General features: G+C 65.0%; 1 protein-coding gene across 16 annotated transcripts in view; it reads left to right on the top strand.

Moving 5' to 3' along the window:
• TCF3 (transcription factor 3) overlaps nt 1–13,763 on the top strand; it is a 32,375-nt gene extending 18,612 nt beyond the window's left edge. The window contains exons 7-19 of one of the 16 annotated variants that reach the window (XM_030335883.1): nt 935–1,064; nt 1,670–1,719; nt 2,861–2,963; nt 3,051–3,157; nt 3,232–3,364; nt 3,665–3,723; nt 3,830–3,908; nt 4,714–4,787; nt 5,147–5,305; nt 5,397–5,520; nt 8,685–8,820; nt 11,298–11,521; nt 11,672–13,763. In XM_030335883.1, the coding sequence (XP_030191743.1) occupies nt 935–1,064; nt 1,670–1,719; nt 2,861–2,963; nt 3,051–3,157; nt 3,232–3,364; nt 3,665–3,723; nt 3,830–3,908; nt 4,714–4,787; nt 5,147–5,305; nt 5,397–5,520; nt 8,685–8,820; nt 11,298–11,521; nt 11,672–11,814 (1,521 nt within the window). In that variant the 3' untranslated portion in view covers nt 11,815–13,763. Of the gene's footprint in view, nt 1–934; nt 1,065–1,669; nt 1,720–2,860; nt 2,964–3,050; nt 3,158–3,231; nt 3,365–3,664; nt 3,724–3,829; nt 3,909–4,713; nt 4,788–5,146; nt 5,306–5,396; nt 5,521–8,684; nt 8,821–9,013; nt 9,250–11,294; nt 11,522–11,671 lie in introns of those variants that run through there. The other 15 variants (XM_030335873.1, XM_030335865.1, XM_030335932.1 and 12 more) reach the window with 15 other exon arrangements.
• The last annotated feature ends 621 nt before the right edge of the window (nt 13,764–14,384 follow it).

The following is a 14,384-nucleotide window of genomic DNA, read 5'->3' as shown; positions in this document are numbered from 1 at the left end:
CCGGGCGAGGGGGTGCCGGGGAGGCCGCGGCCCCTGTCCCGTGGCTCCCCGACCTGGGGTGGTCAGTCTATAGGGCAACAATGGTTTCGGGGGTCACCGTGCACGGCTGGAGGGTCTGAGAGACCTGTGCCACCCCCAGGTCGCGGGCGGGGACGCTGAGGCCGGCCTGCAACCCGCCCCCCACGCCCCCCCGCCCCCCCGCCTCTCAGGCTGGCCCTGGGTCTCCCACAGCCTCCCAGGGAGCCCCCGGCGCAGGTGAAAGCCCCACCGCGCTGACCTAGCTGAGAGGCAGGGCGGCAGTGACCAGCCCCCGTGTCCCAGTGTGGCCCCCGGCCTGGGACTCTTCCAGCTCGGTGCGGCCGGGCCTCGTCCCGGTTGGTGCCACCTGTCCGCGTGCCGTGTCCCCTCAGGAGCGGTAGCGGGTGCAGCTGTCGAGGGCCAGCCGGCCGCTGGGCCCCGTGCGCTGTGGGCGCAGCCAGAGTGCCCGCCGCATAGACAGGAAGGGTGAGGCGTGGAGCGGCCGCTCACCTGAGCTGCGGAACCGGCTCGAACCCTGGTCGTTTCTGCCCTTGAGGAGAGGAAGTCTGTTTCAAATTAACACGCGCAAAACGAAGCCGAAGCCGGTACCTTTAAAAAAACAAAAAACGCGCAGAGTGAAGCCACCAGGTTTCTCTGACGCCTCGACGCCCGGCGTCCTAGAAGGGCCGCGGTTTGCTGGCGGCTTTTCTTTCTCCCTCTTGGGAAAGAGCCTGAGGCTTACGGTCGCTCACGTCTCAGATCAGAGAAACGGGACCGGTGTCGGGAGGGGACCGTGCCGAGCAGGGCAGGAAGGGGCTCCGCTGAGGGCCGCCGGCACCCCTCGGGCGGCTCCGAGCAGCGGGGCCAGGTGCCGGCCCGGCTCCCCACGATGATCTCTCCCTCTCGTTCCCCCCAGGCTGGCTTCCTGCCCAGCGAGCTGGCCCTCAGCAGCCCGGGGCCACTGTCCCCTTCGGGCACCAAGGGTGGCTCCCAGTATTACTCCTACGCCGGCCACCCTCGGCGGAGAGCCGCGGAGAGCGGACTGGGTGAGTGGGGACCCCGCCACCCCCCAGCTGCTGGCGGGGCCTGGCTGGAGGGACGGGTGGTAGCGGGGAAGGAGCGGGTGCGTTCGGGCCCCGCGTTGGGAGCGTCTGCCCGGGCACGCCTCGTGCAGGGTCTCCTCCTGGTCCTTCGGCGCTCGGCTCTGGGCCAGCAGCCCCGTGACCCGCCCGGTGCGGGTTTTCCCTGCCGCCACATCGTGGCCTTGTCACGCTTGGGGACACCCGCCCGTACCGCGGCACCGTGCTTGGGGACGCTTTAAATGGCGGCAGGACCCACGAGACCCAAAGATGCAAGACTCCGGGCACTCAGTCGGCCGTGAGGAGGACCCGGTTTCCAGAAGCAGGGCGCTGCCCGGTTCCTCCTCGGCTGGGCCACGTGTGTTGGTGGCTCACGCTGTCCCTGTGGTTTGCGTGCCCGAGTGGCCGCATGAGCCCTGCACGTAGAGATTTTGGGTCCCTGAGTTGGGCAGTAGGCGAGTTTGCAAGGGCGGGAGCCAGGAAGGTGGCAGGGAGGGACGGAGCAGAGACCTGGGCACACGGTGGGGGCAGGAGGCGCCCTGAGGACCCCTGATTCCCCTTGCTCCTGACAGACACACAGCCCAAGAAGGTCCGGAAGGTGCCGCCAGGTCTCCCGTCTTCGGTGAGTCGCGGGGTCCCACGTGCCACGTTCCCGGGCTCGGGGTCGTCCCTCTGGGGGTCCACCGCACGTCAGCGGGGGGGAGGGGGTGGCCCCCAGGCTGGAGGTCGTAGCTGTGACAGCTGGTATGCAGGAATCCAGGACATTGTTTCTCGGGTCTAGCTTGGATTCCTCCTGTAAGAGCCACGTGGCACTTGTGGGCAAGGCACCTTGGGTTGAGTGTGATGGGGTCTCGGGGGGCACCCTGGGGGCCCAGGTCAGAGAGTCCCCGCCCTGCCGCCTGGCGATTGGCAGGGGGCCACACTCTGGCAACGGACTCCCTGGAAGAAACGGCAGTCTGCTGGGGTGTCTGGCTCCTGCACCGGCGTCCGGGAGCCCCTGGGCCCCCCAGGCTGGGCACAGCCCCCGTAGGCCGACGCAGGTTGCACCAGACCCCGGGGTCAGGGTCACAGGGTTGGCGCTCTGGTCTGCAGCTGGGAGGTGTGGGTCAAGCTCCTTGAGACCTCAACCCCCGCTTTCCCCATCTGAGCCCCCGCCCCGGTTTCCTGGGACATCAGAGCTGAGAGCCCCCTGAGCCTGACTCGGCCCGGCCCACCCCACCGGCACTGACCGCACTTCCGCTCCAGGGCCAGGCCGGGCGTTCCCAGCCGACCCGGGGCTTTCCTGCCAGCCTGGCCTCCGCCTCAAGCGGTGTCCCTCCGACGTCAGCATGACCCTAGGGCTTCTTTGCCTTCTTGGCGCTCTGGAACCAAGGGCCGGGCGTTAGTCCAGGGCCCCGCCTCCGAGGCCCCCACGTCTTCTGTGGTCAGGGCTGCGGCCTTGGGGGGGCTCCGGTGCCGGGGGCTGAGGAAGAAGGAAGGGCTGGGGGCATCGCAGCCAGGTTCTGCTCTGATGGGCCGAGAGCATCTTCCGGACTGAGGGGGGGTGGGGGGCGTTCTCGGCAGGGGGTCCCGTCTGCAAAGACCTCGGGTGCCAGAGCCTGGAACTTGGGGGGGCGGGGGGGGGGACAGGAGGGGGGAGGGGAGGAACTAGAGGAGTAAGGGCGCCACCAGAGCCTCCAGTGCTGGGGAAGTTCAGCTGCATAGAGGGGTGGGGTGTCCCCCCCCCCCCCACCCCCCACCTGACCGCACCCACCTGCCCACAGGTGTACCCGTCCAGCTCAGGTGACGACTACAGCAGGGACACCGCCGCCTACCCAACCGCCAAGACCCCTGGCGGCACCTACCCTACCCCCTTCTACACGGCAGGTACGTGGGGGCTTGCCTGAGGGGGCCGGGCCGGCCCCCCCCCCCCCCCGCCTCACCGTCTGCCCCCCCCCCCCCCCCCGCCCGCAGATGGCAGCCTGCAGCCTGCGGCCGAGCTCTGGAATCCCCCGGGCCAGGCGGGCTTCGGGCCTGTGCTGGGCGGGGGCTTCGGCAGCCTGCAGCCACACGAGCGCATGGTGAGTACGGCCTGGGTGGTGGGGGGCTGGGGGGGAGGGGGCGCCCCGCCTGACCCCGCCTGACCCGCCCCCAGGGCTACCAGCTGCACGGAGCGGAGGTGAACGGACGGCTGCCAGCGGTGCCCACCTTCTCCTTGGCCCCCGCGGCCGCCTACGGCAGCGCCCCCAGCCACACGCCCCCCGTCAGCGGGGCCGACGGCCTCCTGGGTACGACCTCGTCCTGCCGCCTCCCTCTCCCAGTCCCGCCCTCTGTGTCCGCGTTGTGGGCGCAACGGCTTCTGGAAGGGCGGGTCCCGCTTTGCTTTGCGTCAGTCTCCGTGGAGGCGGGTGGCGGGACCCCAGGCCAGAACCCAGACCCAGGCCGGGCTGCCCGGTGCCGGGCGAGGGCGCCTGTGTCGGGCACGGAAGGACCAAGCGCACGGGGGCTCCCCGTCAGCCGGGCATGGGGCCGGCTGGGTGCCGGGGCCGCCGCGTCCCTGACGTGGGGCTTCGCCTCTCCACCCCCAGGCTCCCGCGGGACGTCGGCCGGCAGCTCTGGGGACGCCCTCGGGAAGGCATTGGCCTCGGTGAGGCGTGGGACGGGGTGGCGGGCGAGGCGGGGCCGGCGAGCCGGGAGCCCGAGCCTGCCCCTGACCATGCGGCGGGTGGCCCCATCTCTCCTCCTTGTCGCAGATCTACTCCCCGGATCACTCGAGCAATAACTTCTCCTCCAGCCCCTCGACCCCCGTGGGCTCCCCTCAGGGCCTGGCAGGTCTGTGTGCGGTGCTGGGGAGGGGAGGGGGGCTATATCCGGTACCCCGGCCCTGGCTGGGCCACCTGCCCCGGAGCTCGTGTTCCCGTGGGCATCCCAGAGAGGCTGTCTCTCTGGGACAGAGAGGTGATCTCTGAGCCAGTCCGCGCTGTGTGAGCCGTGAGGGGCAGATGGGATCTCGCAGGGCCAGGGCACGGGGTCCACCCACCAGAGTGGCAGGCGGAGACCCGCAGCCGGACTCTGGGTCACGCACGTGTCGGTGTTCGTCCACCTCCTGGACGATAGTTAGGCACCAGTCGCGCGACCCTCTGCTTGACCCTGCCGAGGGGGGGATGGGTCCTCCTGTTCCCAGGAAGACCTACCCGGGCATCAGCTCGTTGTGAAGTTTCGGGGAGGCCGGGTGGTTTTGTTAGAAACCCCGCAGGCCCTCACCTGTGCGGCAGGGAGCCCGAGGGGCCCTCGCCTCACCTCGGCCCGTGCAGGGGCCCGGGGTCAACCACTGCCCTGCTCTGGCTTCTGAGACTCCTGCCACGTGTGCCCCCGGGCTGCCTTCCTCGTGGGAGGCGGGGTGTGGGTCTCGGAGACGGTGGGTTCCCGGGAGCCCCGCCTGGCCTCCCCGCCGGAGCTAAATTCCCAACTTGGCCCTGAGACCGGCCTTGCGGGCATCAGGGTCCCCGGGTGGCCGGCCCGGGCGTGACCGTCCCCTTGGCCGCCTCCCCACCCGCTCTCTCCCTCCGGCTCCCATCTGGCTGGTTACACACCCAGCCACGGGTGCCCCTGTTGACGCACCACCCACCCCTTCCAGGGACGTCTCAGTGGACCCGAACAGGAGCCCCCGGTGCCTTATCGCCCAGCTACGATGGGGGTCGTCACAGCCTGGTGAGCCTCCTGCCCCAGCCTTCCTGGGGGGGGGGGGGGGGTTGGGGGCGGGGCATGGTCCTCGTAGGTGTGACATCGGTAGGGATACCTGTTCCTGGGATAGAGGGGTCGCCCGTGAGGGTGGCTCAGCGTGTCTGCTGTGACCGGCTTCTGTGACTTCGAAACCATGTACCGGGAGGGCCGTTCGGTCTCCCATGACCAGCAGAATTTATAGGACAGACGCCCCGGTGATGGTGAATTCGTGGGGCGGGAGGAACAAAGCTGGTGGACCGTGCTTGTGGCCTCCCGGCCGGTGGAGTAGAACCGTGCAGGGTCCCCGAGTCTGGGCCCTTCACCAGCTCCCCAACACCCCCTTCCAGAACAAGGTAGAGGACCGCCTGGACGAGGCCATCCACGTGCTGCGCAGTCACGCGGTGGGCACGGCAGCTGATGGTCACGGGCTGCTGCCTGGCCACGGGGCCCTGGCCTCCGGCTTCCCCGGCCCCGTCTTGCCCCTGGGTGGGCGACACGCCAGCCTGGTGAGTGCTGTCCGAGGGCGGGCTGAGGGGGACGGGGGTGGGGGGGTCAAGGTGGGCTGGCCGACTGACCAGCCGTCTCCCCTGCCTGCAGGTGGGAGGCGGCCACTCGGAAGACACGCCCACAGGCGGCGGCAACCTCACGCACAGCCACGTAGCCCTCCCCAGCCAGCCCGGCCCCCTCCCCGACCTCTCTCGGCCACCAGACTCCTACAGTGGTAAGCCTCCACGTCCTGGCTGGGACGGTGGAAGGGGTGGCCGGCGCCCTGGGGTCAGCTGTGCCCTGACGTCCTGTGCGAGGCCCGGTCAGCGGGCGGTGTGCCCGTGAACGGGGTTCGTCTTCCGGAAAACGGTGGCAGAGTTGCTGAGAGCCGTCAGGCTAGGGCTAGGCCAGGGGTCTGCTCTCTGCCAGGCCCCGGGGTGGGGCCCCCCACCATACACAGCATCCCCCACACCTTGCACTGGGAGGCCCTTCAGGAGGCCGGCAAGGTCAGCCTGTCTGTTCCTTCGTGCAGGGAGGTGGAGCGTGATGTCCTCACGTTCGCTCGTTGGGGGTTCCCGGCACGTGCACACACGCATTCAGCGTCAGCTGTGCGCCTGGGGCTCTTCTCGGCGCTGGGGGGTGAACTGAGAATTAAACAAAAAAGCCTGTCCCTGCGGGGGTGACACTGGAGTGGGGAAGATCAACAGTGGACTCGATGCAAAAGGAAAGGGGCAAAAGCGGGGAAGAAGGGGTGCGAGATTGTGACGTTTGAGCCGAGATAGGCAGGAGCAAAAGCTGACAGGTACTTGAGTGAGGCGTGTGCAAAGGCCCTGGGGCTGGGTGATGGTGTGTTGAAGAAATAGTGAGGAGCCCTGTGCTGAGTGAGGGGGAGAAAGGGGAGGGGACCAGGCAAGTCTCGCAGGGTCTTGGGGGAGGACCGGGCTTTAACCCCGAGGCACCAGGAGAGCCCTAGATGGCTGTGGGAAGGGCAGGGACCTGCCAGACGCGGTGCTCACGGGTGCCCTCTGGTGGCAGCAAGGAGAACAGACCCGTGTGGCACCTGAAATCCAGGGTGGAGGGGACTGTGCTGGGCCTGGGGGGGGCGCGGTGGCGAGTTCCGGGTATTCGGAAGGCACAGAGGCCACAGGATTTCAGATGCGGGGTTGGTGGTGGGATTCGGGTCTGGAGTTCAGAGTGGGGTCCAGGCCTCCTCGGCGTTTGGTGGAGTTCAGGGCTGGGGGTGGGGGGTGGGGCGACTGTACCACAGGTTCCTGAGATGAGGACCCCAAGCTGGACAACGTGGGGTCAGGGTCGTGGCCGGTGGCCGTGGGGTGTGAACTTTGCAGGGAAAGGACCGAGGAGGTGACTGCCTTGAACGCGGCTGGAGGGAGGCCCGTGGCCAGTAGGCATCGTTCCTGCTGTGGCTGGAGGCCTCCCGGGGGGGGGAGGGGGGGCGACGCCCCCCCATGTGCCATGCTGACGCTGGCTCCACTGTGGTGGGGGAAACCGAGGTCCAGACAGGGGCCGGCCTGCTGGGCAGTGCACACATCACGTGCCCACCTTGTGGAAAATGCCACATCACACGGTAACAGGACGTGGGTAACGATAGTGCCACCTGCTGTCTGGAGCCCCCAGGAGCCGGCCACGCAGCCCACGTCAGGGCAGCTTCTCTCTGTCTCTGTCTCTTTTTTTGGTTTACCCCTTTTTGAGAGAGCGTGAGTGGGGGAGGGGCAGAGAGAGGGAGACACAGAATCCGAAGCAGGCTCCAGGCTCCGAGCCGTCGGCACAGAGCCCGACGTGGGGCTCGAACTCACGAACCGTGAGATCATGACCTGAGCCGAAGTCAGACGCTTAACCGGCTGAGCCCCCCCAGGCGCCCCCTCTGCATGTCTTGGTTTTTATCACTCTATGCCGAGGGTCTCAGGGGACACTGGATGGTATCTGGGACGTGTGTGGTCATCGCAACTGGGGAGCTCCTAGCATTGAGTTGGGGGGGGGGGGCAGGGATGCTGCTTGACCCCTCACAGTGCCTAGGATGCCCCGATGTCCGTGGTGTGTTGGGGGGATTCCACGAGCTGAATCTTGTATCCCCGAGTCCTCCCCTCCCCCCCCACCTGGCCCTGCCCTCCCAGTTCACGTGTTGCAGAGCTCCAAGTTCAACATTGCTGTGTGCCTTTAAACCCTGTGTGTGTGTGTGTGTGTGTTTTTTTTTTTTTAATTTGTTGATTTTGCGGGGGAGGGTCAGAGAGAGGGAGAGAGGATCCCAAGCAGGCTCCAGGCTCCAAGCTGTCAGCACAGAGCCTGACACGGGGCTCAATCGCATGAACCAAGAGATCATAACCCGAGCTGAAGTCGGACGCTTAGCCGACTGAGACACCCAGGCACCCCAAAGCCTAGATTTCATCGTGCGGTGTTGGGCTTCGTGAAGTTGGCACCCTGCTGGCATGATGCACTGGCTGGGAGGGCCACCTTGGTGCCGGTGGCTGAGGATGGGCGCTGGCCCTAGTGTAGACCGTTACATTGTCTCGCACTCTGTTGTCGTGCGGTGCTTTCTGCCTCATTCCGAAGCTTGTGCCCAAGAGTTTCTTGAGTGTGATTCCAGGTTGTGGGGATCGGGGGTTGCCTGTACCCTTCCGATAATGCCAGATTATTTCCCAAACTGGCCCTGCCAACTTCCCTCCCACGGGCAGTCCTTCCAAGTTGTTAGGTCCTGCCGAGTCCGCCGATTTAATGGCTTACCGGATCCTGATTTGCATTTTCTCATTTCGTGGTGTGGTGCCGTGGCCGTTTCCTTGTATATGAATTGCCCACTGGGAACCGTCCGTTTTCCTGTTGAGCCGCTGGTCCTTTTATTGGTTTGTAGGAGCTGTTTACGTATTATGGAGCCCAAGCCTTCACCGATTTGTACGTGACAAGTATTGCTTGTGGCGTATTTTCTTATTTTTTTGGTATGGTATCCTGGTAATCAGAAATTCTCAATGGATATAGTTGAGTTTAGCAATTTCTTTCTTCGTTCGAGAATAGCTCTTTTAGTATTTCAGGAACTAGTTCCCCCACCTCTAAGTCATGGCAGAGTCTCCACGCGTTTTCTTCTAAAGGTTGTCGAGTATCCCCTCTCCCACCAGACCTTGGTCTGTCTGGAACTGATGACTGTGGCGTGAGGGAGGGACCTGATTCTGGGTGTGTTTTTTGTTTTTTTGTTATTGCTGTTTCATTGGGTTTTGTTGGGGGGAGTTTTGGGTTTTTGGTTTCTGTTGTTGTTGTTGTTGTTGTTGTTGTTGTTTTTGCAAACAAAGGCCTGGCTCTCCCAGGAGAGCTCACTACAGCTCACACGGGGCAGAAGGGATCGGTCAAGTGGCCCTGGAGGTGCCCCGGACCCTAACCCCAGGCCTGTCTTAGGACTCGGGCGCGCCAGTGCCGTCTCGGGTACCGGTGAGATCAAACGGGAGGAGAAGGAGGACGAGGAGGACGCCTCAGTGGCTGACAACTCGGAAGAGGAGAAGAAGGAGTTGAAGCCCCCCCGGACTCGGACCAGGTGCCAGCCCTCCCTCAGCCCCCGCCCCGCCCCGCCCCGCAGGACGCACGCACGCACGCACGCACGCACGCACACGCGCACGCGCGCACGCGCGCACGGCGCCCACACCGCGAGGCCGTCGGCGGGCCCCCGCCTGCCCCCCCCGCCTCACTGTCTCCCTCTGGCCCCCGGGCCCCCCCCCTCCCCCCCGTAGCCCGGACGAGGACGAGGACGACCTTCTCCCCCCAGAGCAGAAGGCTGAGCGGGAGAAGGAGCGCCGGGTGGCCAATAACGCTCGGGAGCGGCTGCGGGTCCGAGACATCAATGAGGCTTTTAAGGAGCTGGGGCGCATGTGCCAGCTGCACCTCAACAGTGAGAAGCCCCAGACCAAACTGCTCATCCTGCACCAGGCCGTGTCGGTCATCCTGAACCTGGAGCAGCAGGTGCGAGGTCAGTGGGGGCGCCGCCCCCCCCCCCGCCGCTGCTGCCCTCGCTCTCCCCCCACTTCCTGGAGCCAGCCTCCCCTGCTGTGACTGTCCCTCTCCTGCAGCCACCGTCCTGCCCTGCTGTGACCTCCCCCCCCCCACCCCCAGTCGCTGTCCCCCCCCCCATTGACCAGGGCCGCCTAGCCTGGCTCCGGGGTCCCCTGTGGCACAGGAGGACCGTCTTCGGACCCCTAGCCCTGCAGGCCCGGACGCTGCAGCTTTGACTTGCGTCCCTGGGGATCCCCGCCCACCCCAGCCCTTCCCCCTCTTGGGAAGCCTGTAGCTCTCTGGCTGAGGCCCCTGTGCCCCAGGGCAAAGGTCACTGTCGCTCCCAGCAGACACATTCTGGGGCCATGTCAGCCCGTCAGACCCCGTCAGACCCCATCTACAGGTGGGGGTCCCCGCACCCCGTTTCCCAGGGCTTTGTGTGTGGATCCAGAAAGACCCCCGTGGGACTTGGCTCCCCATCTCAGCTGCTTCCTTAACGCCCCTGTTCCCGCGCGCCCGTTAACCCTTTCTTTCCTGCAGTGCTGTCGCTTGGACCGGAGCTGGGGCCCTAGCCCACCCGGCTTGCTGTCCCCTCAGCTCTGAGGTTTCCGTGTTTCCATGGTGGTGTGGGCACCCCCCCGCCGTGTTCCCCGCGCCAGCTCTCTGCTCTCTGCCTCTCGCCACCCCCCCCCTCCCCAAATCTCCGCCCACCCGACCCTTTGCTTCCACGGCAGCCCCTCCTTACCTCGCACCTGCTGCCCAAGCCCCGGATGGCAGGGCTGCGACCTTGGGGGTCTTTCCTCCCCCCAAAGCCCCCCAGTCGGGACTTGAGGGAAGAAAGGAAACCAAGGGGTGCGCCAGCCTCAGGCCTGTCAGTTTGGTCTGCGCGCTTGTCCTGGGCTCCGGGGGCCGCCGCCGCCGCCACCCGGCAGGATCCGCTCAGGCCCAGGGCAGGTGGGCGGGGGCAGGGCAGCAGCGCCCCAGCACAGGAGCAGGACAGGGCAGCAGGGAGCTGCCCAGATGCAGGTGCCTGGGCTGCTCCTCCGCGTCTTGGGCGCACGCCACAGCCGGGCCTTCGCCGTGTCGGTTTCACGTTCCGCGGGACCAAGCGTGGCAGTGTCCCAAGTGCGATGTGCCCCCACCCCACTGACAAGGGCGCGGAGTGAAGTCCCTTGGGCAGAACCGCATGGCTACACAGTTTGTAGGGCTTGAGCCAGGGTTTGGACCCAGCAGGCAGGTGTCTGATCTCCAGAGTCACGTGTGAGTGCGGCCCGGTCCACAGCAGGTGCTCGGGAACTCGGAGCCACTGCTTGGTCGGGTGGGGCTGTTCGCGGTAGTGGGGAGAGCAGAAGGCCCAGGGAGCCCACCCTCCCAGCCCAGAGTCGGGGCCTGTGGACAGGGCGCCTGTGGCCACGCCACATCCAGCTCTTGGGGTGGCCAGAGTCCGGTGTGGGCAGGAGGTGGGGGGGTCAGGCCTTTGCCTGCTGAGCCAGAGTCTCCTCTGCCTCTCCCACCCACGCTGGTCCGGTCAGCTCAGGCCTAGCACTCGTAGCCTGCTCTGGCCAGGGAAGATCATTCCGGGATCCTCCTGGCCCGGGTCTCCTCCCCTGCCTTCCCGGCCAGTCCTTGGGCATGTGGAATGGGCAGAGGGCAAGGCATGCCCTCCTGCACCCCACAGATCCCCAGATGGGAACCCCAGGCCCTACCTCCCCTCTCTGGGAACAGTCACACGTCGGTCTCCTTTGGAAGGAACCACACACACACACACACACACAGCCTTGCCTACAGCCGGCCCCAAGGGTGGGCACAGAGACAGGCACACGCCCAGGGTCTCCGCTCCAGGAGTGTGTGCCCTGTGCACACAAATGAGCACGTTCCTGGCGTGAGCACGCACGTGCTCACACACACACACACACACACACACACACACACACACACGAGCACGCACGCGCACACACATCAGCAGGTGCCTGCCTGCACGCCCCCCACGTAACTAACAGAGGCCCCGGTGCTGTGACCCAGCAGTACGGAGGAGGTGCTGTCCCTGGAGGAGAAAGACCTGAGGGACCGGGAGAGGCGCATGGCCAATAACGCGCGGGAGCGGGTGCGCGTGCGCGACATTAACGAGGCCTTCCGGGAGCTGGGGCGCATGTGCCAGATGCACCTCAAGTCGGACAAGGCGCAGACCAAGCTGCTCATCCTGCAGCAGGCCGTGCAGGTCATTCTGGGCCTGGAGCAGCAGGTGCGAGGTAGGCCCCGCCCCCGCCACGCCCCGCCCCCCGCCCCGCCTCCAGTCGCTCCGCTCCCCCGCCCCCTCCTCGCGCGCGCGCTCGCTCGCTCGCTCGCTCGCTCGCTCGCTCGGGAGGGGGCGCTCGCCCACGTTGTTCTCCCTCCCCCAGAGCGTAACCTGAACCCCAAAGCGGCCTGCTTGAAGCGCAGAGAAGAGGAGAAGGTGTCGGGCGTGGTCGGAGACCCCCAGATGGTGCTTTCGGCGGCCCACCCGGGCCTGAGTGAGCCCCACAACCCCGGCGGGCACATGTGAGAGGGGCGCCGCGCGGGACAGAGTGCGGGACAGAGCGGGACGAGTGACCGGCCCACGCCCCGTGCGCGCCTGTGGTCGGCATTGAGCCGGCACCGCCCCGGGGGGAGGGGGCAGGGGTGGGGGCGCCCCTCCCCGGCCTTGAGCCCCCCACCCCCGGGTCTCACGGCCTTGACACCTGGGGACTTACTGACGGATCCTGAAACTGCAGCCCAGGCCCGGCCCAAAGGGGCAGTTTTGTTTTGTTTTTTATTTGTAAACAAAACCAGAAAGTGAGCAAGATACACACTTTGTCAGAAGAGACAAAAAAATGCCTTAAGTCTAAAACGCGGGGGAGTCCGAACCTGCCGCTCGCCGGACGCGGAAGCTGCACAGACCGGCCGGTTCTGGACGAGCCGGCGAACGTGCCTACGCCTGACTCTTTTCTTAAGGAAAACAAAGGACGTTAGTTAGGAGGTTTTTTTTTTTTTTTTTTTTTTTTTTTTTTTTTTTTAATGTATTAGGAAATTAGCAACAAGGATGCCTTTGATCTTTTTTTTTAAGCTTTTTTGCGTATGTTTTGTAAGCAACAAATTTTTTGTATAAAAGTCTCATGTCTCTTGCTATTTCTGCTGCTGATTCTAGAGCTGAGCGTTGCATTTCACGATCAACAGATTATTAAAAGTGTATTGAAAAGACCACTGTAAACCTGAGGTCCCCCCCACCCAAACCCCGGGAGCTCTCGGGCACAAAGTGTCTCCCAGCTGCTGCTCTCCCAGCTGGTGTTTAAGAGTCTAGGTGGTTCCCTTGGTTTGGAGAGACTGTGAAGTGGTGGGCCGGCCTCTCCCCTCCCTCTGGAAGGGGGGTGGTGTCTGCAGGGAGGCAGTGATCCTCCCATGAGGACTGCCTAGGAGCCCCTGAAAGCAGCTTGGTCCCCAGGCGCTTCCCCACGGCCTGCGGGGCCCCCGTGTCCCTCCCCGGGACCCCACAAGCTGCCCTCCCAGTCTGCAGGCCTCCCCGACTCGGATTTTGTTGGGACCAGTGTTCTGGGCACAGGGACCATACCGCTGAGCCCGGTGCTACTACCAGGGCCTCCCGAGACCCCGTCCTCGGTTCCTTTGACCTGGGGACCTGGCCTGCATACCACTCAGGGCTGGCTCAGAAGCCCTCACCCACCAGGTGACTGTCCCCAGACCCCAAAAAGCACTCAGGCTTTGCTTGCTCACCTATAAGACCAGGAGGGTGGGCCCCTTCGGCCCTTGGTGGCCCTATCCCAGGCCCAGGTCCCAGGTCTCCCTGAGTCCCCACTCTGGTCTCACGTGTCACCCAGCAGACCAGCTCCTCCCAGCTTGCCCAGGACCGTCCGGGGCTTATAGTGAAAAGCCCTTGTCCTTGGAGTCGCTGCAGCCCCAGGGAAGCCAGGACCATTGGCCCCTCCGTCTGATCTCTGGGTGCAGATCAGGCCTGCTGGGCTCCTCCCTGTACCCCCACACCCACACGGGTCGTATGGACCCCAGGGTTCACCGCAGCACACCAGCCTGACGCACTCCCGGAGCCCTGGGACTCCCCGAGGCTAGGGAGCTGGGCGCCTGCAAGGGAAGCACCAGGCAGGACATCCAGAGCTACCTCCCATCCCGAGGTCCCCTGGGGCCTCCCACTGGGTGGTTCCCCATCCAAGACTGATCGAGACTGGCCAGGGGTCAGTGAGGAGCCGTGGGCTCGCGAGGGACTCTCCTTGCTGGCACCCCCGGCCTGTGTGGGTCTCGTGTGTCTTTTGGGGAACCTGCCTCAGTTCCCCTCCTACTCTGCTGCTGGTTTCACAGGCGGGGGCCCAGGAGCCTCTGCCCCACCCCCCCACTACCTGACTTTGTATTCCGTGTAAGCAGCCTTGGGGGAGGGGAGACCCACGATTCTGGGGAAGTGTGCTGAGTGCCTCAAGGTAACCGGTTTTCAAAAAAAAAAAAAAAAAAAAAGCTCTTTAAGAAAAATGATTTTATCCAGATGTCACCACAGCTGGCTGGATTCCTTGGGATGTTTTTAAGCAATCCTCCCTGAAGTTGACCTGGAGAGCTGTCCTGTACATAACAGCACTGTAGCAATAAATGGCATTTTATGACAATGCTGGCTGCCCCAAGGCTCTCAGCTGCTGCACTTACAGAGCAACAGGGGAGGGTCCCACGGCAGGTGGCCACGCTGGGGGTCTGGGGACAGAGGCTGCGGCCCTGGGCGTGCGAGCCTCCGGGGGCAGCCGTGACACACACACACACACACACACACACACACACACACACACGGATGTGGCCTAAACCTCCAAGAATTTATTCTCATTCTGGAAGCGAAGTCCCAGGACAAGGTGCTGAGGGGCTGCCTGCCCTCCCTCTCGTCCAGCTTCTGGTGGTCCAGGTGGCCCTCAGCTTGTGGCCACATCACTCCCTCCATCTTCTAGTGGCTTCTCTCTCTCTGCACATGTCTGCGTCCAAATTCCCCGCTTACAAGGAAAGCCACAGAGTGACAGGAAAGGTGCTCGGCATGATGCTTCCGGTCAGGCATCAGGTCAGGCGGGAAACCTGCACTTGTAACAAGGGCTCCTGGGG

This window comes from Lynx canadensis, chromosome A2 (assembly GCF_007474595.2).
Source record: "Lynx canadensis isolate LIC74 chromosome A2, mLynCan4.pri.v2, whole genome shotgun sequence".
Lineage (NCBI taxonomy): Eukaryota > Metazoa > Chordata > Mammalia > Carnivora > Felidae > Lynx > Lynx canadensis.
The sequence above is the reverse complement of the archived record's forward strand: the minus strand, read 5'-3'. Positions and strand labels throughout refer to the sequence as shown.